The following is a 27,778-nucleotide window of genomic DNA, read 5'->3' on the forward strand; positions in this document are numbered from 1 at the left end:
CGTTCATTTTAAGTGGCCTTTTTTTTTTTAAGTGATTCTCAGGTAACAAAGTCTATTTACATAGTATTCTATTGGTATATGTATATTCATAAGTGGGAGATTACTCTTCTAAAACTTTTTTTCTGTAAACAAATTAAAAAAAACACATGTTATTTTATTAAGGAAAGTTTTGTTGGCTAAAGTGGTAAATTAGCAAAGGACATGACCTATTCATTATAGTTCCCAAGTGTAGTCATTTACTAAGAAACTCTGTGACCATGTCCACAAAGGGATCATCATCTACTGAAAGTATCTTCATTCTGTTCCAGAACAAAATAAATTATTATTCTCAATGATTGAGGACAAATTTATTTCTGCAAATGTGCACAGAATTTGAAGTTTCACACTTTTGTACCAAGACCTGGGTTTGCCCTTGTGAACCCTTAGGCCAATGCCTTAAAATACTGATTTGAAGTTTGTGAATATCCAAAATGATAACCACTTCATAGACTTGTGAAGATCGTATGTGTAGAAGCATTTAAAAATAGTATTATAAATCAGAGAGAGGACTGACTATGAAAAGAGTAATGGGAAAATGGAAATAGGTTCATTGGGTCATCTCTGAATTGCAGCGAGTGCAGTGCTTTGCCTATTGGTAATGCTCTGATTCAGATTTTCCATGATGCATCAGTTAATTCCTGGTAACTAGATTTTAAAGGACTCTGGTTATCATGGTTTATATCTGTGTGACAGCCATTGGTCTGCACGGTACCAACTACTCTTAGACCCCTCAACAGCTACAAATTTATTAAATTAATTCCATTATATATGTATGTTCTATTAATACATGTTATTCTCAATCATTTATTTCTATGTTAACAAAACAGAAGATATTGTTAAGAAGGACAAAATAATAAATGATACTGAACTATCTTCTAAAGGAACAACCAACTTAAGCCTAGGTCACATAAAAACTAGTCATGAATTTACACTAAGATGAATTAATATTTTTTTAATCGATTTGAATTTTTTCCCTTCAACTTTCCCCTTGGCTCGTATTGTGGCTCCTTAAGGGAATTTACGCAGTTCCTTTAGCTCTAACTCTGCCATCTGTTCACTGGGGATAATAAAAATACCACAGGTGTTATCGAAAACTGAGAAAATCAAGGAAAACTTTATTAGACAGTGCCCAGCACATAGTAGGACCTCAATAAGTATTACTGAGTAGTACTTCTACAATTTTAGAAGTTATATCTCCTAATTTGAAGATAATTATAAAAGCCTTCATATTTTAAAAGCTATGTTTTATTTTAAAATTTTTAGTCCTTCTACATATATAGAGTAATTTAAAATTTTATCATATTTATTTTTCCATGTTCACCTGGTTATACTTATTACAATATAAAATAACATTATAATAATTTACATTTGGCTATTCTGGTAAGAATGGTCATTCATCCCTACTTTAAAGAAAAGTAACCTTTAGCTGGAAAAAGCCAAGTGCTTGCTGAAAGCTTCACAGCCAGAAATTGGTAGAACTAGTATACAAATGAGTTGTAATGTCAAATGCATGTAGATATCACAATTTTTAAAAGTTGTTTTTGTTTCAGTTGAACAAAATTCAACCATGAACCATCAAAATTGTGTATACCATATGTTAAAAACAAATGCTATAATAGCCATAGGAAAAAAGACCATTAAATTGAATATAATTTCCTAATGTTGATTATTATGGTCATATCTGGGCACTTTCACGTGCCGACCAATTTGTGTCTATAAACAAGCAAAAGCCCAGCCTTTCAAGCCATTACCAGCCACATACAACTCTTTCTTTCTCAAAAATTTGTATGCAAGCCTTTGCAAGTTGGTACATTGATAACAATATCTAGTAGTGGCTACTGCATTTCACTGTGGGTATTATTAGAGAGACAATGATTAACATGTTTTCTTCTTGTACTGAAATGGATTTCCTATTATTACTTGTTAGAACACTCTCAGGAACCCCTTTGTGCAAGTGTTTGTAAAATTCTCCGTGGGACTTGATGCTGTTGAACTATTGAAACAGATAGATGAACTCGGTGAGTCCAGATTCACACTGTTATTCACTAGTCATATCGGAAATGTGAAAAACATTGTTCCATATGAGAACTTCTTTTCCTTTTCTTCCATATTTGGTTTCTAGCCAGTTTTTCAAAGAAAAATAAAATCCTGCCTATATCTCTGTCCATCTTCTTCCCAGTTAGTTGTATAATTACAAGTGGTAATGATTATTTGGCTACCCAGTGTCTGTTGTAAGTTTCCATAATTATAATGCAATATATTCTATGTAAGTGCAGCTTTTCCTACAAAAATAGGTAGGTTGGTGGGTTGCTAGAAGTAAGGACACTTTTTGTGTGTGTGCTAGCTTGAGGAAAAACAGGTCCTTGAAGGACAAAGAAAGATAAAATGGTTTATTTCTGATTACATTACCATTTTATCTCCTCTGGCTTCAGTATTACTCTGACTAACCCAGAATGTAACTGGAAGAGGTTATAGAGTTAGCAAAAGCAAAACAAAAGTAATGCGAAGACTCAAAAGGAAATAAACCTAAATCAGTAGTCTGGTTGGATTCTCCTCTCACGGTCATTTAAAAGGAACAGGCCATAGAGGATCAAAGGAAGCTGTCTGAACTTATGCATTCCCTCTGCCACATCCCCACCTTCAACCGAAGAGTTGCAAGACATCTAATTCAGTCTGTCTGATTCACCGTTGCTATGCAACCACTGGTAGAGAAAGGGATTGAGAACATCAGAATTTGGCAGCAGTAGAGCAAATGCCCCTCCTCTTCTCTGGAGCTACAGGTACATAGTGCCTTAGGTTGCAAATCAGTGGGGAGGAATCATGCCTACATTTATACTATATAGTGTATATAACTGTATGCACTTTATGATAGCCCAGTTTGATTAAAGAAAGATGTTAGCGATTTATTCTCTAAAAGTACTATTTGAGTAAGAAACCATTGAATCAAAATATCAGAGATATACTACAAAGTTCTTGTAAATAAAATAAAGTTATTTTATCATTCATAACTTTAGATGTAGGAGACGATTTTTATAATCTAAAATAAGACTAAAATGAACACAGCAGCAAGACTTGATGTCTGTATAATTGTATATGTAACATAATAGCTAAGAGGTTGTATAGTTTGAATTTGGGAGGCACTGACCCTCACAGCTCTTATTTGATTCTGTTTACCAGCATTTCTAAAGAATCCTTGGTGTTTTATTGATTTCCAATGGCCACTGGGGGCCACTGTTCAACCACAATTTTACCCTCCCCCACCAACATCTATATCAAGCAAAACATTTCACTTTAAATTCTAAGAAATTTAAGAACTTGCCTTCTATGCGAAATTTGGTTTTATATTGGACAATGGAAGAGACCTGTTTGGGTTCAGTGAGGAGGGATTTATGATATAAACAGTCTTCTCAAGATTCATGATGATCAAGTCAATGAAAATTTAATTGGCCAAGTGATTTATTAAATTGCAATTTCATATTTACCTTTTGTCTCAGTTGATTTCCTCATAAGAAATCATGAAATTGAAGAGCAATTAAATGCTCTTCCAGAGTAATTACTTGAAATAAAATCTTGATTGTTTTATCTAGCATAAATACATATATTATAGAGATAACCCACATACAGTTTTAAATCAAATAATATTAGAAAATTGTAAGTATGTGGCACAGATTCTCAGTTTCCAAAGAAATGATTCTGTAGCACAACTTATTGAATTATATAGTTTATTCATTCTACACACTCTGCATAGACTTTCCTTTGTTTAAATTCTTTCACTCACATTCCCTGAACAAAGCAAGCATTACTGTTTATTCAAAATTTCATCTCTAATTTATAGTTTTTTTCCTAACTACATATAGATAGATTTTTTTGATTATTCATGTTTAGTCTTCAGTTAATTAAATCATAGCAGAATATACTTTTAAGTTAGCTTGTCTCATTCTTTAAAATTGAATTTACTGTATTTGTAATTAGCTCAACATTCTCAATGAATATTTGCTCACTGGACACATTTTTCTAGATATAGGGTACTAGACATTTTTAAAGTAAATTCTACAACTTTCTATTCTTTATAATCTAGTTTAATATACTTAACCAAAATTTCAATATTTTGTCTCATTACTACTAGAAACAACATTAAATTATATTATAATGTGTTTTTTGTCTGTTTTGCTTTGCTTTAGATATTCTAAGGCTGAAACTGGAGAACAGCATTGACCTCATCAATCATCTCAATACACTGTCTTCCCTTACAGTAAATATTTCTTCCTGTGTATTATATGATCGTATTCAGGCAGCAAAAAGTGTAGATGAAATGGAGAGAGAGGCTAAAAGACTCTACAAAAGCAACGAACTCTTTGGAAGTAAGTGTTAGTCTACTAGAGTTTGAGCTTCTCTTTGTACTAAAATTGGCCAAATTCTTTCCTCACCTCTTTCATCCAGAACTCAGAAAAGTAGTCTGGGGGGTCACTGTCCCCTCTGATGTCCTTAGAAACAAGAACCTTTCATGTAGTCAACCAACCATATTGTCTGAGGAGCCTTTCACAAATGTATAACTTTGTTGGTACAGCTAAAATTAAGACTGAAAAGGATTACATAGTTACACGGTAAAGTCGAGCCCATCCTCATAATCAGTCAAGATTATGTATTTTAATGTGTGTGTGTGTGTGTGTGTGTGTGTAATTTCAGTAAGTGGCTTAGAGTGATATGTTTAATCTAGCCATTTAGTTTGTGATTATATCCTCGAACTCTTGCTTTGAATCTCTGAGTATGTCACTCTCAATTAGCCATTTTTTCTATCAATTAGGAGCTCAAACTTACTATCACATTACTAACTTGATTACCTGTGTTTGGCCTCTCCCATGCATACCCTCCAAACAATGAATAATGTCAACCATAAAATAACCTTTCTGCTGTTGTTGCCACTTTATTTTTAGGTGTTATTTTCAAGCTTCCTTCTAACAGAAGCCAACACAGAGGCTATGACTCTGAAGATGTCTCTCTTCCTCCTGTCATAAAATATACCATCCGCATGAGTCTCAAGACCTCACAGACGACGAGAAACATAAGAACCAAGATTTGGGCCCCAGGACCACATAATTCTCCATCACACAATCAGATCTATGGCAGGGCTTTTGTTTATTTACAAGATAATATTGAAAGAGCAATCATTGAATTGCAGACTGGAAGGAACTCTCAGGAAATAGCAGTCCAGGTCCAGGCAATTCCTTATCCCTGCTACATGAAAGACAAGTAAGTCTGTGCACTTCTAGCCCTTGTTAATAGTCAACCACTTTTTTGAGAACTCATTCATTCACCTGTATCAAGAGAAAGGGATAATGTTCGGCAAACCTTTGTCAATGCTGGTTTCCATGGTAGAGTTCACACTATAGAGCACCATTCTACTGTAGCTCCTCTTTGTTACCAAAATGATGGGAACATCTTACCAAATAATCCATGTTTTCCTTATCATAACTCTTAGTATTCCAAAGACTTGGTCTCCAGAATTTGGAGAATTGGACCTCAGACTTGAGATCATCGTTGCATGATTTTTAATGTTACCTACTCCCAGCTGGTCTTACTTTTCTCTCAGCAAATGAGGGAGTTGAATAAGACAATCTTAAAATTATTTTCCAACTCTCATATTTGCTTAAAAATCTGTGAGCGCATAGTTAATTTTAAAGAAAAATTTGATGGGACAAATCATTGATCAACTCTCTAAAATAAATATTATGCCATCTAAAACTATGTTATGTACTATCAGTCCACTTGCTAAGAAACCTTATCTAAAGTGTTTTTGCTAAATGAACAAAAAATGTAAAGATTATGCTTTTAGACAATTGAATTGGAATGTTCAAGAAATCTGCCTGTCAGGTATCACTTTGACCATGGTAAAAGTGAATAAATACATACATAAAAATAAGGCTGGAGTACAACATTTTTTAAGCTCATCCTACACAAAAGTTTGAGGCTGAACATTACTTTAAAGGAACTGTACCTGTTATTCAGCCCAGTTATTGCAGTTTATATACAATTCAGATGCTTCTGGATGCTCCCCCCACCCCCCGCCTTTTTTCTTCCTATTGATGCTCTGTCTCCCTTGGCTGCTTCAAGAACTATAGAGGAGATGAGGTTATGTAACCCTTTGTGCAGCGGTGATATGGGCAGACAGGTGAGAATTTCTTCAATGGGTTGTCAAGGTGAGCTGCTTATTGTGAAGGCCAGTCAGGACCTTGCAGCCTGAACCATGTGTGAACTGCAAAGGCTTGCGTGAATAGCAAAGACCTGTGGGTTCAATTAAATGAAAATTCTCATCTATTTTCTTGCTCACATTTTTTTCCCTTTGTAAATTTTGGTATCTGGGATGGTGAGTACCTGGATGTTTCTTTTAAGAAAAAAAAGTAAATATACTCTGAATTCTTTATGGGAGTATGATCATAATGCCTTATATGTACATATAAACTCTTTGTTGAATACAAAGTGCTTTCACACATATTATTTCATTTGTCCCACCCAACAACTTCCTGAGGTAAATGGAGACAGGTATTATCAGCCATATTTTCCAGAGGAAAAAAAACTAAAATTCAGAAAGGTTAAGTATTTTGTCCTAAGTTGTACAGGTGGCACCTCACTGGTCCTTCAATTACAAGACCAGAATTTTATCCTTTATCCTCTACCGAACTTAAAATACACACTCACTTGAAAGAAACATTACAAGGGATTTGTTATTAATAAATGAGGGCTTTTGCCTAATTTCAGAGCCAGAAACAGCATTGAGGCTGGACCTGAGTCAAGATCAAATTCATTCAACAAATATTCTTTAAGTGCCTTCCTATGCCAGACAGTTTTCCAGGAACAAAAAAAAATTGGATATGGCCCAACCCTCACTCTTCCCCCACAAAAAATCCCCCTGCATATCTATGATGGTGATACACTTCTGATGCTAAAGTGAGAATGAATGATGGTGATGTCATGTTCCATTAATATTTGCATTTTTCATGGAGAACTTGAAGGTAATTCCTTAGCCTTATCGATTAAAAAGGAAATGGCTTTGGTCCTTACTCCAAGTAAAAGCTTCAATGGAGCCTAATATGCAAAACAGATCAATTTAGAGTTTATCTCATTTAAAACTATTCGTTTGCCTTAGCCCATAGGAAGGAGGCTAATGTAGGAAGCCATAGTTTTCAAAGTACAGTCCCTGGACCAACAGCATCAGCATCACCTGGGAAATAGTCTAACATGCAAATTCCTTACCCCACCCCAGATGTAACAGATCAGAAGCTTTTGGGTGGGGCAATAAGCTTTGTATGTGGTTCTGATGCATGCTCAAATTTGAGAAACACTGCATTTGAACTTTCAGGTATCATGAGCAGGCCACTCAGGAGTGTATTTGGATCCTGATGAAGTTTCCAGTGACCCTCCAGTTAGCACATTACTGGAAAAGACATTTTTATGCTATTTATAAAACATCTCCTGAAGCATTATTTTGAGGAATCCAAGTTATTTGTCTGTATTTTAAATGGAATGTTTTGAGTTTTATTTTATTTGGGGAAATTTAGTTTTAATAATCACTATGAGCTTCCAAAGAGTAGAGAAATACAGTAATTTGAGAAGATATAGCTTTTAGCTAGATAAACCAATTATCATCTAATTTTAAATCTACCTTTTAGATAAGAATTTAGTTTAGGCAGAAGTGTTGTGAGCCTTGAAATTATATCTATACAATAATTATTTTCCTGGACAGGGCATACTCAAACACATTTTAAGCAATATGGCAATTTTATCTAACAATCCAGAGCTGTTTTTGATTCTGGCAACATTACGGCAAGAAAATCATGGGCCCACTGTTAAGTCAGTTTCACACTTCATAAATAAAGGAATAATATTAATGATTATTCTCAATTTCAAAACAGGAGTATAATTTCAGTGTAAGGATGAATGTGTTCTTTATATATTATAATCTGCAAGTATAACATTCATTTTGGTCACTGGATTTTTTTTGTTTGTTTGTTTGTTTTTGTTTTTTTACAGCTTCCTAACCAGTGTCTCTTATTCTCTTCCAATTGTGCTCATGGTTGCCTGGGTTGTATTTATAGCTGCATTTGTAAAAAAGCTTGTTTATGAGAAAGACCTCCGGCTTCATGAGGTATGTTGAGAATCTCTTCTTATTATAAAAAACATATATTTTATAATAATTATTACTATGATTTTCATTGTGCCTATATAAACTCAGAAAGCCTGAGCCATATTTTATGAATTAGAAAAATATTTTATGCATCATAAAAGCAGCTGGTAAGATGATATTTATTTTCCCAAAATGTTATATAGAAGTTATTTTATGAGTGCTTCTAAAAAATGAAATCTGAATAATTTTGAATAAAATCTAAGTACAATTTATGATCCTAAGAGTAATTTTTGCCCAAGAAGTTACCTGTAGGATTTAGGATCTAACAGAATAAGTTTAAATAATAAAAACAATACTATTAAAGCAAGAAGATTGTTGGCATGGTACCTAAATGAGTCCAAAGAAAAATATTAATATAGATATACAGTTGACCCTTAAATAATGAGGGTGTTAGGGATACCAACCCCGATGTAGTTGAAAATCTGCCTATGACTTTTGACTCCTTCAAAACTTTAGTGGTTCCGTAGTATCAGTGGGGGATTGGTTCCAGGACCCCCACAGATACCAAAACTTCCGATGCTCAGGTCCTTTATATAAAATGGTGTAGATTAATGCACATAGTCAGCCTTCCGTATCAGCAGATTACTAACCGCAGATCAAAAATACTATTTTACATCCACGGTTGGTTGAATTTGGAGATGTGAAACCCAGTGAAACAGAGGGCAGACTGTATATTGAAAAAAAGTTGCATGTAAGTGGATCCATGCTGTTAAAACCTGAGTTGTAGTTGTTCAAGGGTCAACTGTAGATATAGAGATAGATAGAGATAGATAGAGATAGATGGAGATGGAGATGGAGATGGAGATGGAGATGGAGATGGAGATGGAGATGGAGATGGAGATGGAGATGGAGATGGAGATGGAGATGGAGATAGAAATAGCAAGAGAGAGATGATATAGGATATAGAAAGACATAACACAGACATTGACATATGGCTTGTTTCAGCTCTCAAAAGGCAAATTTTCTTCCCAGTATCCCTTGTCTCCTTCAATTACCTCTTTCTCTATATCCCACTAGCTCATGATTTATAGACTAAGAGTTTCATGTTATTAGAATAATAACAATAATTATTAGAATAATGTTATTAGAATAATAACAATAGAAAACAGGATCTAGGATGGAAAGCATGATCTCTTCTTGAGCATATTCTTCATCATTGTTCTCAAATCCAAAATATCGAACTTCTTTTTAGAATTTATGTAAAAGCATTGTGTGATTCTTGAATTGTATTGAAATAGAAATTATTTTATCTGTTCATTCTGTAATGAGTCCATTCTTACACTCATGACTGAAAAAAAAAAAAACAACAAGAAACATTTCAAGACTGGTGCACAATCTGAAATAATAAGATTAGGTAATCTGTTAGTCCACTTGTACTTTTCAGGCTTACTTTGCCAATGCTTCTGAGCAATTGATTATTTTTCCTTACTAAGTACAAGTTACTGCCTCACATTTTTGTTAGTTCAGCATCAGGCTTTCAGGGTTGTCCTAAAGTTTGAACCTATATTTCTTACCTTTTCTATTTGAATTCTTGTTGATCCTCTCATTTTCATTTTTATATTTCAGTTACAATTTGGGAAATATCCCATAAACTTGTTTGAGTCCTGTTGTATTCAAGATTGTGTGCAATGGTTTCTTAATTCCATTTTAGAAGCTCGAATCCATGCCCTGGACCATAATCTGGGTTGCAAGCTCCTACATTATATTTTTCTTTCAGATTCCTGGTATTCAAAAGTGAATCTTGATAGGTTAAAAGAAAAGTTTGAAGTAGAAAACTGTGATGAAAACTAAGTTATTTTCTACTTCAAAATAAATATCTACTTTAAAAATACTATTTGTGGTTGAAACACATAGTATATATATGTGTTTTATACACATATATACATGATATATATGTAATATACACATATGTATATATACACATAAAAAACATACACTGTATTATTTTGTGTTTGAAGATTATGCTTTCTAAGTGCTTCTATCAAAGAATATCTTCTTTGATATTCAAAAAATATCAAAGCATGATGAAGAGTGCTGTCTTGATTGAAGGCATGAAAGGCATTTTTAATGATGAACCAGTTTCTGTTTGGTAGCTCTATGTCTTCATTTTTAGGCATCTACTTTCAAAATTTCACCACCCGAACCTGGGGGTCAAAGCCATATAACGAAAGACCACTGAACTTGGAATCAGAGACTCAGGCTTTGAGACTTCCAGTTCATATTCGCTTGGGCCCAATCCCTTAAACTTTCTGAGTGTTATCATGACAACTTTACTCAGCACTGTATTTCCAGAATGTCGCTCTCTCACGGCCAGAACAGCGGAGGCGTTCAATTATCCATATTTTATCAGTTCTAAGATAATGATTTTTTTCTTCACATTTTAAAGCCTCTGTAATTGGGACGCATTTGATAGGGTGTTATAATTTATCTGACAGTGTTTTTTCCTTCTTGGTTGCATGTGAAATAATGGCACATCTTAAAATCAGTAGTGTCCTAAATTCGAAGGAATATAGTTTATTTGTGAGATGAATGGAAGCAGGTATGGAATGAGTAGTATATTCCCAGGGCCTCCTGTTCAGCCTCCCTCCACTGTCCACAGTTTTAAACTAACCTCTTCCCCTTTAAAGATAAAAAGGCTGATCCCAGAAAGTGAGAGGTGACCTGCTGAAAATTATGGAGCTTACTAAGAGTAAATCTGGGGCTAGAACTGAAGTGTTTTGACTTCTAATCAATCCTTTTCCATATCATAATTACCTTTCTTCTCAAAATCTTATTTTAGTAACATAGACTCACAGGACTTTTGAAGATGATAATAGATAATCTCTTAGGTTATCAGAGATTCAAAATCACTTTTTAATATCATCTTTTTAATATTCAGTTAAGGCCTAAAGCTACCCACTCTCTATTTCCTTCTCATTACAAATTAAATCAAAAGGTAGAAAAAAATGACCTTTTTCTGCTGTGATTCTTCTTGAATCTGAGCAAGAAAACCAAGTTAGCTTTTATTTCAATGAAACTATCCATCCTTGACCTTTTTATGGTATGACTCCAGTAAATTCTTTTAACTTGCTGAAGAAATTAGGATAAAAATTAATGACGAATAAGTTTATCGATAAAATTAAGCCTGTAGTTTTCTTTTAAATACTTCAAAGTGTCTTTGAATTAGGTTCTGTTTTACATTTCTCATTTTTAAAAATTAAAATATTAAAGCTCTATAAAAGTTACTTTTGTAATACATGAAGAGTATTTTTTCACTTTATTTTCTTGATTAATGGGTTAGTTTTATCTATTTGATATAATATAAAATTTTTTATGGGGATTTCAGTGCTTATATTCAGTTGGAGACAAAATTTCAGAGTTTGTTCTTCTTCAGTTTAGACAGGTAACCTAAAACATCTGTGACCTGCAGAGATATTACCAAGAATTATGCAAGGATTTTTAGTCCTTTGGAGCTTCACTGTAGACAATTTTTATGGTTTCTTGACATACACTATCCATCTCATTAGTGGAATTTGGAACATTCTAAGTGATGATCACATCTTTTATATCTTACTAATATATATTCATGTATATGTATATATATAGAGAAGAGAATTTTTTAATTGAGGTAGAAAATATTATTTCTTACAAATTAGTGCTTGACATTCTTGTTGAATTGAATAAAGACATTGCTGTCAAGCAAATATATGAATATTCATGATTTTTTTCCTGATAGCATTAATGTCGAGCCCTGTGCATAAGCTTTTCTTGAATGTGGAAACGCACTTATGCAAAATCTTACAGAATCATTTTCATTGTTTTTGTTTTGTTTTGTTTTGTTTTGTTTTGTTTTGTTTTGTTTAATAAACTGGGGCAGATTCTGGCTACTGTCCAGAGGGCTTTTCCTTGAGCAACAGGTTATCAGGTATTGATGACTTGCTCTGGCAGATTTGGAGGTTTCATTCACGTGACTGTCATTGCAAAGGTGGCAACTGACATGTCACTTTGAGGAGGAACTAAAATTGAGGAACTAATGACATCCAAGGAAGCATAGCCAACCATTTTTTTGTGGGCCATCTTCTATCAGCAAGTTTGGTCTTGTTTATTATAACAGAGTTGGCAATGAATCTGGATAATTTATGGATGACTTACATGCTCTCGTTGCTCTTACTCTTTATGCATAACAGCTGCTCTCCTCATGGCATAAAATCCTCGGGTTTAACACTGATGTTTCCTGCTAGAATGTTAAACAGTGAATATTTTTGGAAGCACCTAACTCAGTTTGTTTCATTCAAAATCAATAATCAGTCTCCAACTTTTTCTAACTCTTGGGAATAGGAATCTGATCTTGAATCAAAATTGCAACGATAAACACCTTTCGTCCTGATTTTTGGGTTTTGTCAAATTCTTTCCTAACAAGGAGAATGGAGAATTTTACAGATATATAAATGTTTTATACAGCAGCTATCAATTGTCAGAGAAGGAAAATAAATGTATACTCACGGAGTCAGTTTTATTTCATGTTCTTGATAAGCATTCTGGATATTTTATACCCACTTTGTGAAATATATTGACATTGTCCCTACTGACATACATTGGGGGATAAATATTTTTCATATGGGCCACCTGAAATTAGGTGGTGAATATCAGCTTTGGAGTAGATATATGGCTTCCACAACTCCTCATTTAACTATATTCAATAGGCAGAAGCTGAGTAAAAACCACAAAATACAAATAGCAAGAAAGACAAATAAAAAGCTCATATATCATGATCGTATTTGAATAGGTGAGTATCTCTGAAATGTAATCAGGAAACATGACACAGGAATTTTCTCAAATGGGTTGGAGTGCAGGGAAAAAATTTCTAAAATAAGATCTGCGAGGTCTTTATTCACATCAAAAGGTAATTTCGTTTTTAATGATAGATAAGTAGCAATTGGAAGAAACTTCCATAGTGAATCTTCACTCCATGCTGATTTTTTTTTACTTTGACCCAGACTTCCATTCCTGTGGAAGCATAGATTGAGTCCTCACAACAAAAGGCTGATAGGGCCTGGGAGGAGAGAAGCAGTAGGGAGAAAAGTGGGTGAGAAAAGGGCAAAGTTAAGAGGAAAAGTCAGAGGCTTTTTCTCAGTGGTGATTAGCGTAAGGCCCATAGCTGCTTAAACTATTGGCGGTGAGGTAGTTGTTTCCATGGTAACAACCAGAGCAGCAGAGTTAGCAAAATGTGATATTGCAAAGGCAGAAAGTAAAATTCACTCTTTTGCTTGCAGAGCAAAAAACCTAGCACTTTTCCTATTTTTTTCCTAGCCAAGTTAGGTTAAAAAGGGGAGGATTATAAAGTTAGTAGAGTATTTCTTTTGCTTTTTTAAATAAAATATTAGATTCATAAGCTTAATATGAACCATGAATTGTTAAAAATAGAAACCAGGATACACAGGTTCCCCCCAAATGTCACATATCACCAAATTCAAGACAACTAAGACCCAGGGAACTTTATATCTTTCAGAGTCCTTTAAAGTTAATGTACAAACAAGTCATGCTGATCTGTTTTTCTACCTTGGTGAAATGCCTTGGCCTCTAGGAGTATCTCTGAGTTATTAAGGAATATCAATTGAAAAAGAGATATAGGTTATCTAAGATACATGAGTTAATTTTGAGTATATGAATGTCTTTTGGAAAACACATGACAAACATGACCCAGACTGCCAGTGATTTCAAGGATGGGGAAGATGTGGCAAAGGGCAGAAAGTAACACTTCAAAGTTTCTGTGTTTTAAATATTTAGGAATCAGGCCTGTTCTGTTTCTCCCAGGAATGTAAATACTGATTGTTTAGTTTAAAAACAAATGTGGTTTTTTAATCTCAAGCCCTATATCGAATTTGAAATAAACCACGATTTTTTTTACCAATGAAGTATCCATGCCTGCGTGAATGTCAAACTCATGTTGTAAAATTCTTCAGGGTATAACATAAACTTTGATGATCTACTCTAAACTAATTTAATCTGGAGACATCAGCTACCAGTTATAAAAAGAAATTATAAAAGGACCTCACCATATAAATCATTTATTATTTCTTTAAATTGGGGCATTCTGGGAGCATGCAATCTAAGATGAGCTGGAATAAATGGTCATGTTAATTTTACATAGCAAGCATGAACAAATAGCAGCTAACAGTTTTTCCTTTTTGCAGTACATGAAGATGATGGGTGTAAACTCCTGCAGTCACTTTTTTGCCTGGCTTATAGAGAGTGTTGGATTTTTACTGGTTACCATCATCATCCTCATCATTATACTCAAGTTGGGCAATATTCTTCCTAAGACAAACGGGTTCATTTTGTTCCTATATTTTTCGGACTACAGCTTCTCAGTTATTGCTATGAGCTATCTCATCAGTGTCTTCTTTAACAACACCAACATTGCAGCCCTGATTGGAAGCCTCATCTACATCATTGCCTTTTTCCCGTTTATTGTTCTGGTTACAGTTGATGATGAGCTGAGCTATGTAATAAAAGTATTCATGGTGAGTCACCTGTCACAACAGAATGGCCAGTGTGTGAGAAAAAATGACCCTTTTTTTTTATTTTTAGACTCTGAAACTGAAAGTACACTTATCTAAATTTAAAAGCTTAGTGATTGCAAAATAAGCTTAACCATCCTAATAATAGTCCATTTTTTCTACATCGTTGTATACCATATAAGCACAAGACTATGAAAAGGAAACATTTTCCCCATAGTTTCTAAAACCATAATATGTGATGCTGTTAATAGTTCCTGAAGAAAGTGGCAGTTAAAATGTAATATATCACATTTTAAAGAGCATCAAGAATTCTGACTTCTCTCTGGTCAATTCCTTAAATGTCTTAAAGCCTCTATTACTGGAGTTATTCTCATATATGAATAATTCTAATGGTTTTCATGACATATAATATAACTTACAAGCATAAAAACAAATGCACTGACAGAACATAATCGATTTTGAATTCTTTTCTGCCTTTTAATTCAAAAGGACTAAATTAATTTAAGAATTTTAGTGAAAGCATTAAGATTATGAAATATGAGAAGCAGAAGCTTTATCATTGACTAAGTCATATTAAAATTTTGCTTTCCATAAATAAAATAGAAAGAATAAATAACTGTCCTCCAACATTGACTACTTTGGGTGTAAATAAAATTTAAATGTTTATTTTGTTGCTATAATAGTTGTTGAATCAATTGATATTTTAGTACATTTACTCATAATACTTCTATTACCTGAAATCAATTTATGAAGTAAAAACATCTTTTGGGCCTTAACATTTCATTTGATTTTGGTCTTAACATTATATTTCTTTGTAATTGCCTATTTTATAAATTGCTGAGAAACACTTAATAAGTTTAGATGTAGATTTTAGATTTCTGAAAAATCTTTTCCAAATTATAATTTTCCTGCTTTTGTTTTCTGCTAGTCTCTCTTCTCTTCTTCCAGAGTTATAGCGAGCTTGGTAAGGGACCCCTGTATTTCTAATATGATTTTATCTACATAGTTTTATCTACAAAGTTTTAAATATATTAAGATCCCTCTGGGTGAAATGTATGATATCTACAAAAACTATCATTGCTGTTTATTCTCTCCGCAGAGCCTGCTGTCGCCGACAGCATTCAGTTATGCAAGTCAGTACATTGCCCGATATGAGGAGCAGGGGATTGGTAGGCTCACTTTCTTTAGAATTGGATTTTATCTTTAACAACTGTAATACATCTCACCCAAGAATAAATCTATGTGTTCACTTTTTTAGGTCTTCAGTGGGAAAATATGTACAGTTCCCCAGTTCAGGATGATACCACCTCGTTTGGCTGGCTGTGCTGTCTAATTCTAGCTGACTCTTTCATTTATTTCCTTATTGCTTGGTACACCAGGAATGTTTTCCCAGGTACAAACCTACTTCCCACAAATACATGCTTTTTATGGTTGTTCCCATTATAAATCTGCTAATATACATTTTCTACTATTTGATTTACCATATATAATCTCCAAAAAAAGAAATACTGAAGTCCCAAAACTAGCCACAATTTTCCGTAATGAGATAATGCTCTAGTGAATTCCTACTCTGGTATTTCTTTAAAAGATAGGGTGAATTAAGATGTGCGGAATCCAGTTATTCCAAATGGGAGTATAAGGCAAAAACCAAGTCTCCTGATTCTAAGGCGCATTTACCCTATTCTAATGGAAAACGACCTCCTGAGTCTCAAGTGGTCATTGTGTCTAACGTGCTTAGTAGTTTTTCCATTAAGCCTGATTTATATTTGTATGTTTTTCTGATGCTATAAATAAGAATAAAAGAGTACTATTTATATAACATTTCTATTAAAGACAAATATGTAGAGACAGAAATAAAATCAGTGATCGCCTAGGATTTGGGGTGGGAGTAGGCAATATCTAATATCTGTAAATGGACAGGAGAGAACTTTTTGAAGTTATAAAAAAAGTTCTGATATGTGGATTGTGGTGATGGTTGCACAACTTTATGAATTTACTAAAAATCATTTAACCCTATACTTACAAGGAGTAAATCTTACTCCAGTGAAGCTGTGTATAAAGGAAAGAACAAAAGAAAAGCTATCCTTTTTACTTTACTTTGAAAACCGAAGACCACTTTTTAGTGTCACATAGTATCAAAAAAAATTAAGCTGCTTCCTGAATCATATATAGTATTCTATTGTTTAGCTTCCAATACTTAATGTTAACAGTCAACCAATAGTTATGTTTTGTAACACATTTTTATTGTAGGTACTTATGGCATGGCAGCACCATGGTATTTTCCAATCCTACCTTCCTATTGGAAGGAGCGATTTGGATGTGCAGAGGTGAAACATGAGAAGAACAATGGCCTTATGTTTACTAATATCATGATGCAGAATACCAACCCATCTGCCAGTAAAACAAGTAGGTCAACAATGTGCATTATTATGAGAGATGTGATATAAAATTTATCTGACTAGTGATTTTAATTGTATTTCTCTAAATGGTAAAAATATCCTTTTCGTATGGATGAATATGTCTATGCATATGTATTTGGACTCTAATAAAAATTAAATTATGGTTTTTTTCCGGGCTCATTAGTTCAGTTGGTTAGCATATGGTGCTAATTAGTCCAAGATTGCAAGTCCCTTTGTGGTCCACTTAGATTCACACAGAGAAAAATGTTTTTCTTTGGCCACGATCTGCACCCCTAACTCCAGCCATCTGTCACAAGTCCTAAGGAGCAACCAAGTAGCAAGTATAGATAATTTAGCATAACCCAAAACCAATACTGGACAATTTAAAGCTCATGTCTTACTGACATTGCATAAGTAGTGTCATCTTTAAAAGTAAGAATGACCCACATAAGCAGTCCTTTTGTGATGCCTGAAGGAAGTGTTATCTTTATAAAGTATGAATGACCCACATAAGTGGTCTGGTCTTTTTGTGATGCCTGAAGGAGGTGTAGAAAATAATTAATGAACACAATTCTATAAACTACAGATCTAAGCTGGTTTTGACACTAAAAGTATACCTTGCAGACATTTTTTTCATAAGTATCATCCTATCCAATTAGAGAACCGAACCCTATACTTGTTTTTCGAATATTTGAGACCTGTTGAATAAGGGAGACTTCATTATAATGATACTGTATTCTTGAACTAATTTTCTGACAGAGAAAGGCCATATAAACCTGTCATTCATTTTTTAACCAAATAAGGAGACTGATGGTGATAATAGATCATTTGTTGCCGGAATTATTTTTTACTTAGAGGGTTGCATTTTTATATAGAAAAAGTCTAACCTTAATTTCATTTCTTTTCTTTGTGAGCTTATAACTTTATTCTCTTGATTTCTCTCCAGGTCCTGAATACATGTTTTCTTCCAACATTGAGCCTGAACCTAAAGATCTCACAGTTGGGGTTGCCCTGCATGGAGTCACAAAGATCTATGGCTCAAAAATTGCTGTAGATAACCTAAATCTGAACTTTTATGAAGGGCATATTACTTCGTTGCTGGGGCCCAATGGAGCTGGGAAAACTACTACTATGTACGTTACTTTTCAACACTTAATGTCACGGAAGCATATTACTTAGTGTTTGCTCACCTCTTTCATAAAAAGTAGTCATTACGTCTCCCAGGTGCATTAAGATACCTCACCTTTTACACACTGTAGGATGGAGTTTAAATCAGAGATCCCAAAATGTGAGCGCAAAGTCCAGATCAGGCCCACCAACTAGGTTTATTTATTCCACCTAGTGTTGGTCCACCTAGTACTTCTTAAACATTTTTAATTCAGTGCTTATATTTAAAAATAGGAGAGTTTTCTAATAAGAAGTATTCTTGGCATCTCTTAGATAAAAGGAAGATTGGGTGATGTTGTGTACATAGTCTTGGGTTGGGAGAATGGTTGGGCTTTTGTGATGCTTGTCTTAAAGGGGCATCTACTTTCTGGTTCATCCCTGGTTCCCACCAATCCATACTACCTCATATGCCTAGTCTGTCTGACTTATTTTCATTTCTATCCTGGCCCATGTCAACTTGATTTTAAATACTCTGCTCTATCACGGGGAACCCTTGCTTCGATTCATAAAGAAAAGAATCATCAGCTTTCAGATATAGATCAAAAAGGACAGGAGCGACACATGAGCTATTCTTTTTCACTCTTCATTTAAGTAGCACTTTCCTGTGTCCAAATATTTTTAAAGTGACATTTTTTTGATTGATCGATTGATTTTGTGATTCATCTCCAATGCTCCACGCAGTTTAGCTGGAAGTTACTTTTGATGCCTCAACCTTTATTTAAGAAAAGTGTCAGTTGCTGGGTATCCTATTTAGTATCATCATGAGTAAATTCAGTAAATGCCAAAACATATTCAAATTAATTTTTTTTGGTAAATAAAAAGGGACAAAGGAAAGTTATGAAATGAGTGAACATGTAGCCACTCTCATTTACATGACCTGTTTAAATTCACAGTTGGCTTTCTAGTGAGAGTACAATGCTTAAAAGACAAGATTTCTAATAGGCCAATGAAGAAAAGAGCTAGAGAAATCTTTTAAAGAGTCGAATTTTAGCTGAGAAAGTTCCCATTTTATTTTTCCGACTATAAACCTTTAATGTAAAGAATGAAATGTTATTTATATTTCAATGCAGGTTTTTGGGAAGAACTACAAATTGTATTGATTTCCTATTTAATCCACAATTGTCCTTGAAGCTCTATTATGTGCAAGGCACTAGTTTGGTACCGAAGCAGTCTTAAGAAAACAGGTCCTTTTCCTTACCTCATATAGTTTATGATTTAGTAAAGAAAATAGATATCAAATAATTGTCCAGTTTGCTAACCATCTGAGAGATGAGAAGAAATTATCTAGGTAAGAATATTCTGGACACAGTGTGAAGAAAGAGAGTGGAGATGACCAAAGAGCGTGGGGGAGGTAGAGTTAGAAGCCTACAGCAGCAGTAGGCTAGTGGCGATGCTGTCTTGCACTACAATGGCAATGGAAAATGGAAAGTTGTGGGTGGAGTTATGAGGCTACACTAGGAGGAGGATGCAAAAACAACTGTTTTTGAGGCTTGTGCAACCACTGTATGGATTTACCAGATGGTGAAGGAGGCGACATTCGTGAGGGCACAGGCTCGAGTACAAATATCATGAGCCTAGTTTTAAACATGTTGCTTTTGAGAACCCTGTAAGACACTTCATGGAGAAGTGGCATTGCCTGTTGGATGTACAAAGCAAGCCTGGAAATGAGTGATAAAATCTGGGCTAGTGATGTAAATTTGAGACTTAACAGTCCGTAGAAACTATCTGATGCCAAAGAAGAGCATGAATTTGCTGAAGAAGAGAGTGTACTGGCAGTTAAAAAGCCCGATCGTTTCTGTTGTTATTACCACCACCACTATCATCTTCATCATGTAGTGTTTATGCAACACTCTAAATTATTAAAAGCTTAAAAGTAATTTTTATTTTTTATTCTCTTTTAATACCATTTTACTTCATAGTCTGACCTTGCCTGAGGAGACAGACTTTTAACTTTTTTTTTTTTGCTAACACCTGAGATATAGTTAATTCTAAAATCTAGCTTCAATACTCGGTTCATACCTACTTTATCATTTATTCCAGTTCCATGTTGACTGGGCTGTTTGGGGCCTCAGCAGGTACCATCTTTGTTTATGGAAAAGATATCAAAACAGACCTACACACTGTACGGAAGAACATGGGGGTCTGCATGCAACATGACGTCCTGTTTAGCTACCTCACAACCAAAGAACACCTTCTCTTGTATGGCTCCATCAAAGTACCTCAGTGGACTAAAAAGCAGCTGCATGAGGAAGTGAAAAGGTCAGTTACGACAGGAATGAGAACATGCATTGGTAACTCCTCTCAAAGAGAAGTTCGAGCTATGGTAATAATACCAATGGAAAACATTTTCTCACAGACCAATTGATTTTTAGTTTTTCTACTTCTCTGGAATTGAATACATTTAATGTCATTGTCCTCACTGGCCAGTTATACAGGAACTGTACAAACTCTCTTTAACTCTGGCTTCCAGATTGCCTCCAATCCTCTTTTCCTAATTTCACTGGTTATTCTTCTTGTCCAAGCCTTCCAATGGGACTCTCGCTTCTGTTCTCCCTTATACAACCTATTCTTCAAAGAGCAGCCAGAGTGACTTTTTAAACTGCAGATCAGACCATTCCATCCCGAGGGCAAAACCCTCTAATGGCTTCTCACTACACTCAGTGTGAATTTAGTAAAGTCCTTATCCAAGCCTATGAGGCCCTACCTGACCCGCCCCCAGTCTCACTTCTGTTTCATTTCTTTCTACTCTCCCCACATTCACCTGCCCAGTTGCACACTTGATTATGCTCCAGCCTCAGCACTTCTCACTTATTGTTCCCTCTACGTAGAGCAGCCTTCCCCAAAGAACCATTTGACTTCTCCACTTTCCTGGTCTCTGATGAAATGTCACCTTTGAGGAGACCACCATTTATAAAATAAATGCCTAAAATATTATGCCCCAGGCACTACTTATCTCATGTACGTTGCTTTATTTTTTATTGTACTTATCACCACCTGGCATATTATAAACTTACTTGGGAATTCAGTTGATACATATCAACTGAATTTTCTCTACATCCCTCCTGATACACCCTCACATGATAATAATCTCTTTATGGGTAGGAATATTATCTGCTTGCTTCTTTTCCCCCGGCACCTAAAACACAGAAGACATTCTAAAATATTTGTCAAATGAATGAATAAAATAATGAGCCATATATTTCCCTGTGTTGTTCCTGAACATTAATTTTGTATCTCCAACTAGATGATAAATAATAGAAAATTATGTCATGAATTTTCAATAGTTTATTGCACCTTGCTGAGCATATAATGGTTGCTTCTGCATATCTATCATTTAGGGTACTTATTGTATTTTTTCCAATATTCAAATGTTCTATCTGTAAAAAAATAACTACCATACATTATTTTTGAAGGACTTTAAAAGATACTGGACTATATAGCCATCGTCACAAGAGAGTTGGAACATTGTCAGGAGGAATGAAGAGGAAATTATCCATATCCATAGCTCTCATTGGTGGATCAAGGGTGGTCATTTTGGATGAACCATCCACTGGAGTTGATCCATGTTCCCGCCGAAGTATATGGGATGTTATATCCAAGAACAAAACTGGTATGAATACCTTTTTATAACTTCTCTCTCCAGCAGGCAGAATTTTGCCCTCTGAGACACACACGAACAACTTGAAGCCCTTTCTGTTTATGATCTGCCTTCCTCGTTTATTATCTCCATTGAAGATCTCAGATAGGCTCTTCCCTTTCCCAAGTCTTCTTTTCTCCCATCTAAATTTCTGGGTCAATTAATATCGATGTAGTACCCACTGTGAGTTGAACACTTAACTGGACTTTTTGAGAGCATGCAAATCCAATAGAAGTTCCAAATTTTGCCTAGAGGAGTTTAGAATCTAATTAGAGATACCAAACATACACAAATGAAAATAAACTGAAAACAGACTAAATAAGTGCTAACAGGATGTGAAGCAAAGAGTAATCAGAGTGGAGTGGATTAATCAAAGAGAAATATTCAAAAAGCCTTTAAAATTACTGCTTTTTCATAGTGATGAAAAGAAGAGGGGGGATAGAGGGAGGGTGAGAGGGAGACCCCGAAATATTTAGGAACATTTTGTCTGAATTTCTCTTTGATCTTTTTGGAAGCTCTTTCTGGTCAGTTTTTCTGTTAGCTCATAAAACGTGAATCTTCTCACAAATCACAGGATTTACTTGTGTTAACCCTGTCTATAGATATATATATCTCGGGAACAGTATTTTCATTTTTCATTCTTGGTTGTTCTCTGTATTTTCAAGCCAGGACAATCATTCTGTCAACACACCACTTGGACGAGGCCGAAGTGCTGAGTGACCGCATCGCCTTTTTGGAACAGGGCGGGCTGCGCTGCTGCGGGTCCCCATTTTACCTCAAGGAAGCATTTGGGGATGGGTATCACCTCACGCTCACCAAGAAAAAGGTTTGTAGGAGAGAAAGTATACCTTATTATGGGGTCATAAGTTAATTTTGTATGAAACAGAAGCAGAATCTCTCCACTTTATTTATTGCTAAATGTCACTACAAATATGTTAGAGTCATGTTTTTCAAACTTGAGCATGCATCAGAACACCTGGAAGTCTTGGTAAACCCAGACTTCCAGCCCCACCCCAAGAGTCTCTGATTCCACAAGTCTGGAGTAGGGCTCCAGAATGCATTACATTTATAAAGAGGTCCCGCATGACACTGCTGCTGCTGGTTTGGGAACACACATTGAGAATCAATGTGCAAGGTAAAAAACATAATTTATATTCTCAGGTTGCTGATGGAAGAGCAGCCTTTTAGTTTCCCTAGCTTTTCAGCCCGTAAGGCTAATGTTTGATTTTCTGCTCTATCAAAAGCAAATAAAGAAACTATGGTTTCATATATTCACTTTCTGATTAAACCTGCTGCTGCTGGTTTGGGAACACACATTGAGAATCAATGTGCAAGGTAAAAAACATAATTTATATTCTCAGGTTGCTGATGGAAGAGCAGCCTTTTAGTTTCCCTAGCTTTTCAGCCCATAAGGCTAATGTTTGATTTTCTGCTCTATCAAAAGCAAATAAAGAAACTATGGTTTCATATATTCACTTTCTGATTGGTACTCCTCAAGTGGCAATGTGGAGACTTACTCAGACAGACCCACAGTGCTTTTCGTTTACATCTTTGAGAGAGGAACAAGAATGCTGATTAAAGATCTCTATACCACCTAAAATAGCATATGACTTACTAAACTGTATAAGACGTATATACAGTTAGTCATGTTTTGACAACTGTCATTTATTTTCTGTCTAATTATCCTGATGTGACTTCCAAAATATAAAAAGTTGTTTATTGTTATATTCATTACTCCATTCAAAATTTTTGTACTAAGTGTGTATTATGCCTCATCATGTGCCCAAGACACTTTTCTAGGCCCTGGGGATACTGCAGTGAGCTGATGATATTTAAATCTCTGCCCTCGTGGAGTTTATATTCTGATGGTGTGTGGGGAATTCAGATGATACAATTAATAAGCATATTATTTAGTATATTAGCAGCTATAGGTATAAATGTTATAGATATAAATAAAGCAGAGGAAAGGAAATAGAGCATGCCGAGTGGTGCCATTTTAAATAGGATTGGAAGAGAATGGATCTCTGAGAAGATTGAACCAAGAGTTGGAGCTGGAAAGAGAATGAGCCACGTGACTATCTGGGGGCAAAGAAACAATTGCAAAGGGCCTGAGGAGGAGTCGTGTCTGAGCCTGAAGCCCTCTAACACAGAAAAGAGTCTGGTTGTTGGAGAATAGTGGGCAGTGAGGGTGCAGAGGGGACGGCGCGAGGCGGGAGAATGAAGCCAGTAGAATAGTGATTTGTAGACAGCTGGAGGGACCCCAGGTGGGAAAGGAAGCCACGGGAGGAGTGATGTGTGTGTGAGGGATGGGTGGCCCAAAAGAATTCGCCACCCTGTGATTAGGAGCCTTGGGCACCACAGTGTAAAGACAAGGGTGTATTTAACTTCTGTTTTTATCCCTAGAGTCCAAATCTAAATGCAAGTACAACGTGCGACACGATGGCTGTGACAGCAATGATCCAATCACATCTCCCTGAAGCCGGCCTCAAGGAGGACATCGGCGGGGAGCTTGTTTACGTGCTTCCTCCGTTTAGCACCAAAGTCTCAGGGGCCTATCTGTCCCTCCTAAGGGCGCTGGACCATGGCATGGGTGACCTCAACATTGGATGCTATGGCATTTCAGATACCACTGTGGAAGAGGTATACCTGGACATTTCCTTTCTCTTAAAGCTGATCTAACTTGCTGCTCCCTTAGAATAGATATATACGGTATTTTTATATAAGCATTTCACAAAATCAGAAAATCTTAAAATTGTCTTAATATCATTCTTACGTAGACTGACTTCTGAGAATAAACATGTGGCTCCAATTAGAGAACATCTGTCTTTCACCAACAAAAATGTTCACTTAAAGTCCTTCTCAAAAATAGCCACTTAAAGTCACACTTATTTGTCTCAATAAACGTGATAAAAATTCTAAATCTAAGCTGAGCCTAGATACTAGAAAAGGTATGCATGTTTTATGTTAATGAAATGTTCTGTCTTTTCTTTATAGGTCTTTCTGAACTTGACTAAAGAATCACACAAAAATAATGATATGAGTCTTGAGCACTTAACACAAAAGAAGATTGGAAATTCCAGTGCCAATGGCATCTCAACTCCTGACGATTTATCTGTGAATAGCAGCAATTTCACAGATAGAGATGGTATAAAACTAATCACATATTTTGCTTCATTCCAATAAATGACAGAAATGAGAAAATTACAGATTTTGATTTAAAAAAAAAAATAAACTTTAAATTTTCTTTTTATATTCAAAAAGACTAAAGAAATATAAGCTTTCCTTTTATAACATATAAAATATTTGTTAAACCAAATGAATTCCCTATTTCAAAAACATTTTGAGGAATGTGGAAGAACTTTCTTGTGAGAGAGGTGATGAGTATTTCTCTACCCACCAGAAGTCATTTTCAAGACGTAATTTACTGTAATCTCAGATTTGTGGTCAACAAATTAAAATCCTTCTTGTGATTGGTGCTGTCCAACAGAAGTTATACTGTAGATAGTTCGCTTGCTGTTATTAAACATGTTTAAGTGTAGGTAATAGTCAGAAAAAAAGTGAAAACATAGTCATCACTCTTTAGGGGGCCTCACTGGAAAGCACATCTCAACAACGATGCAGGTGCTGAGAAAATTCAGGCTCTGAGAAAATGCTTTTGGAGGGTGGTCTCTGAATTGATGAAGTGGATCTCAATGGCTATGAATCTATAATAATAAGTTCCCCCTTCCCCAATTCTTCACATAATATATGTTTGAAAAGTTGTGTTTCTTGATACAACTGAAGAATTGAGCTCTTTTGAAAATAACTTTTATCCTGTTATTCTCTTTCTGACAATTAATTTATTCCTTTGAAACTGCTATGTACTTAAGGAAGCATGTTGTAAAATGATGTATAAATTATGGAGTAGTCATTTTGCTTGTTTAAAATGAGAAAAATCTCTAGGAACAGAACTTTTAATTAGACTTTTGCCTGGCTCTCAAACTCAGAAAAGGTAATCTCTGATGTTTGTATAATTCTGGAACTTAGGAGACTCATTTGTCCTCTGCCATATTCCTCATTTATCATCTTTCGGGGAATATAATTGTTGAGTCCATGGAGTTGAAGACTTTGATTAGAAAGTGGTCATTTGCTTAAACAAGTAAATGTTATGAATTTGCTTCTGCATTTGTCTCATAATTTGAAACTATTCTTCAGTCAAAATGTACCTCTCATTGACATTATCTTTTAGAAAGCACATTTGCTCCATTTGATACACCTGTAAGTCATCCACATGTAATTTCTCAAGAAACAGAAAAGCATACTAATTAACTTAAAATATTCAGCTCCTTCTACAATTCCCCTTTGCAGAGATATGAGTTTGCATTTAAACTTGTTCACTCTGTTTAATTGGAGTTCATTTTAAATTAAGCAGCTTTGTATTTTTCCTTATCAGCTAAATGAAGATCGTGATTTTTGTGCTGCTTAATTTGTGATGAAGAATTAAAAATTGCCACAGAGTTGACGAATACTGTCATCTTATCACATGTAAAAGAGAGCTTGGAGGCAGGTCTTAGGAGAGGGTGTCACATAGGAATCCGTTTGTCAGAGGAGGCTGCTGAAATGATCAAGAGCATTGTCGAGGAAGCAAGTTCATGGCCTCCACACTGCCCTTACTCTTATAAGCTGTGGAATTTTTCTCAGCTCCTGAAGAACATTTCACAGGGGAGAAGAATAGACATTTTCCCCACTGATTTCTTTTTTGCGACTATAATAGTAAAAATGGAGTTTTGAAGTACCATATAATTAGTGCAAATTTCTAAAGAGAACGCAATGAATAAGTGTTTTGAACTAGAATTATATTCGAAGGAGAGCATTTTCCTTTCCTCGTGTATAAGGTGAATTCGTTGGACCTTACATTGGAATGAGAGCCGATTAGAATCATGACCACTAATTTACTCAAAGTAGAAGAAATGAGTTCTTCAACTAGGTTAATGTTTTGGTTTCCATTTATCTTATTTGAATTCGATCTGCCAGTAGATGCTATCTCTTCAGTATTAATAATATACAGTGAGACCTCATTGAGCCTGAAGATTGGGGAAAGTATTCATTTATAAAATTCTAAATATCTCACTTTGACATATAAAATGACTATGTATATGACTAATGATATTTTTCTGTGATTTATAATTTTCAAAGCACATTTACATATAGCTCTATGAGATGAAGAGGCTCAGGCCCAAAGCAGGTAAACAAAGTGCCGAATCTAAAATCCAAATATTTAAAACATAAGCTTTCCTCACCATATCACATTATACCATCTATCCATAAATTCAATGTTACTTTTTTTACTTGATTTATCAGAACTTCCCAGAACCATATCTAATCTTTTTTTTTTTTTTCTTAATCAGACAAAATCCTGACAAGAGGAGAGAGATTGGATGGTTTGGGACTGTTACTGAAGAAGATAATGGCTATACTCATTAAGCGGTTCCACCATACCCGCAGGAACTGGAAAGGTTTCATTGCTCAGGTTATCCTCCCCATCATCTTTGTAACCACTGCCATGGGCCTCGGCACACTGAGAAATTCCAGCAACAGTTATCCAGAGATCCAGATCTCCCCATCTCTTTATGGAACCTCTGAACAGACAGCCTTCTATGCGTAAGTTCTCTTCCTTTATCGAAAACTTTCCACAGTGTTTCCAGAGGTGCAGTTGTGCCTAGATAAATGGGGTGAAATCCTGAAGAATAAAAACTTAGGAGCCGTAGGATTTAATTCTGCCAAAAGAATAGACAGTTTGATGTATTATGACATGACACTTTTATCGCTAACAAATAATTTTTAAGAGCTTTTTGTGTTTGTCTAAAAATAAAGT

The 27,778-nt window shown here is 35.1% G+C and overlaps 1 protein-coding gene across 1 annotated transcript in view; it reads left to right on the plus strand.

The window, feature by feature from the left end:
• The window catches only part of ABCA12 (ATP binding cassette subfamily A member 12), a 164,405-nt gene that overhangs the window by 105,559 nt on the left and 31,068 nt on the right, over window positions 1-27,778 (plus strand). Inside the window, exons 20-34 of the mRNA XM_006906757.1 lie at window positions 1,967-2,057; window positions 4,221-4,400; window positions 4,974-5,289; window positions 8,068-8,182; window positions 14,395-14,724; window positions 15,821-15,890; window positions 15,980-16,114; window positions 16,972-17,118; window positions 18,067-18,253; window positions 20,328-20,546; window positions 21,701-21,897; window positions 22,590-22,750; window positions 24,328-24,564; window positions 24,919-25,069; window positions 27,312-27,564. Of these exons, the coding sequence (XP_006906819.1) occupies window positions 1,967-2,057; window positions 4,221-4,400; window positions 4,974-5,289; window positions 8,068-8,182; window positions 14,395-14,724; window positions 15,821-15,890; window positions 15,980-16,114; window positions 16,972-17,118; window positions 18,067-18,253; window positions 20,328-20,546; window positions 21,701-21,897; window positions 22,590-22,750; window positions 24,328-24,564; window positions 24,919-25,069; window positions 27,312-27,564 (2,789 nt within the window). The remainder of the gene's footprint in view (window positions 1-1,966; window positions 2,058-4,220; window positions 4,401-4,973; window positions 5,290-8,067; window positions 8,183-14,394; window positions 14,725-15,820; window positions 15,891-15,979; window positions 16,115-16,971; window positions 17,119-18,066; window positions 18,254-20,327; window positions 20,547-21,700; window positions 21,898-22,589; window positions 22,751-24,327; window positions 24,565-24,918; window positions 25,070-27,311; window positions 27,565-27,778) is intronic.

This window comes from Pteropus alecto, unplaced genomic scaffold (assembly GCF_000325575.1).
Source record: "Pteropus alecto unplaced genomic scaffold, ASM32557v1 scaffold110, whole genome shotgun sequence".
Taxonomy (NCBI): Eukaryota; Metazoa; Chordata; class Mammalia; order Chiroptera; family Pteropodidae; genus Pteropus; species Pteropus alecto.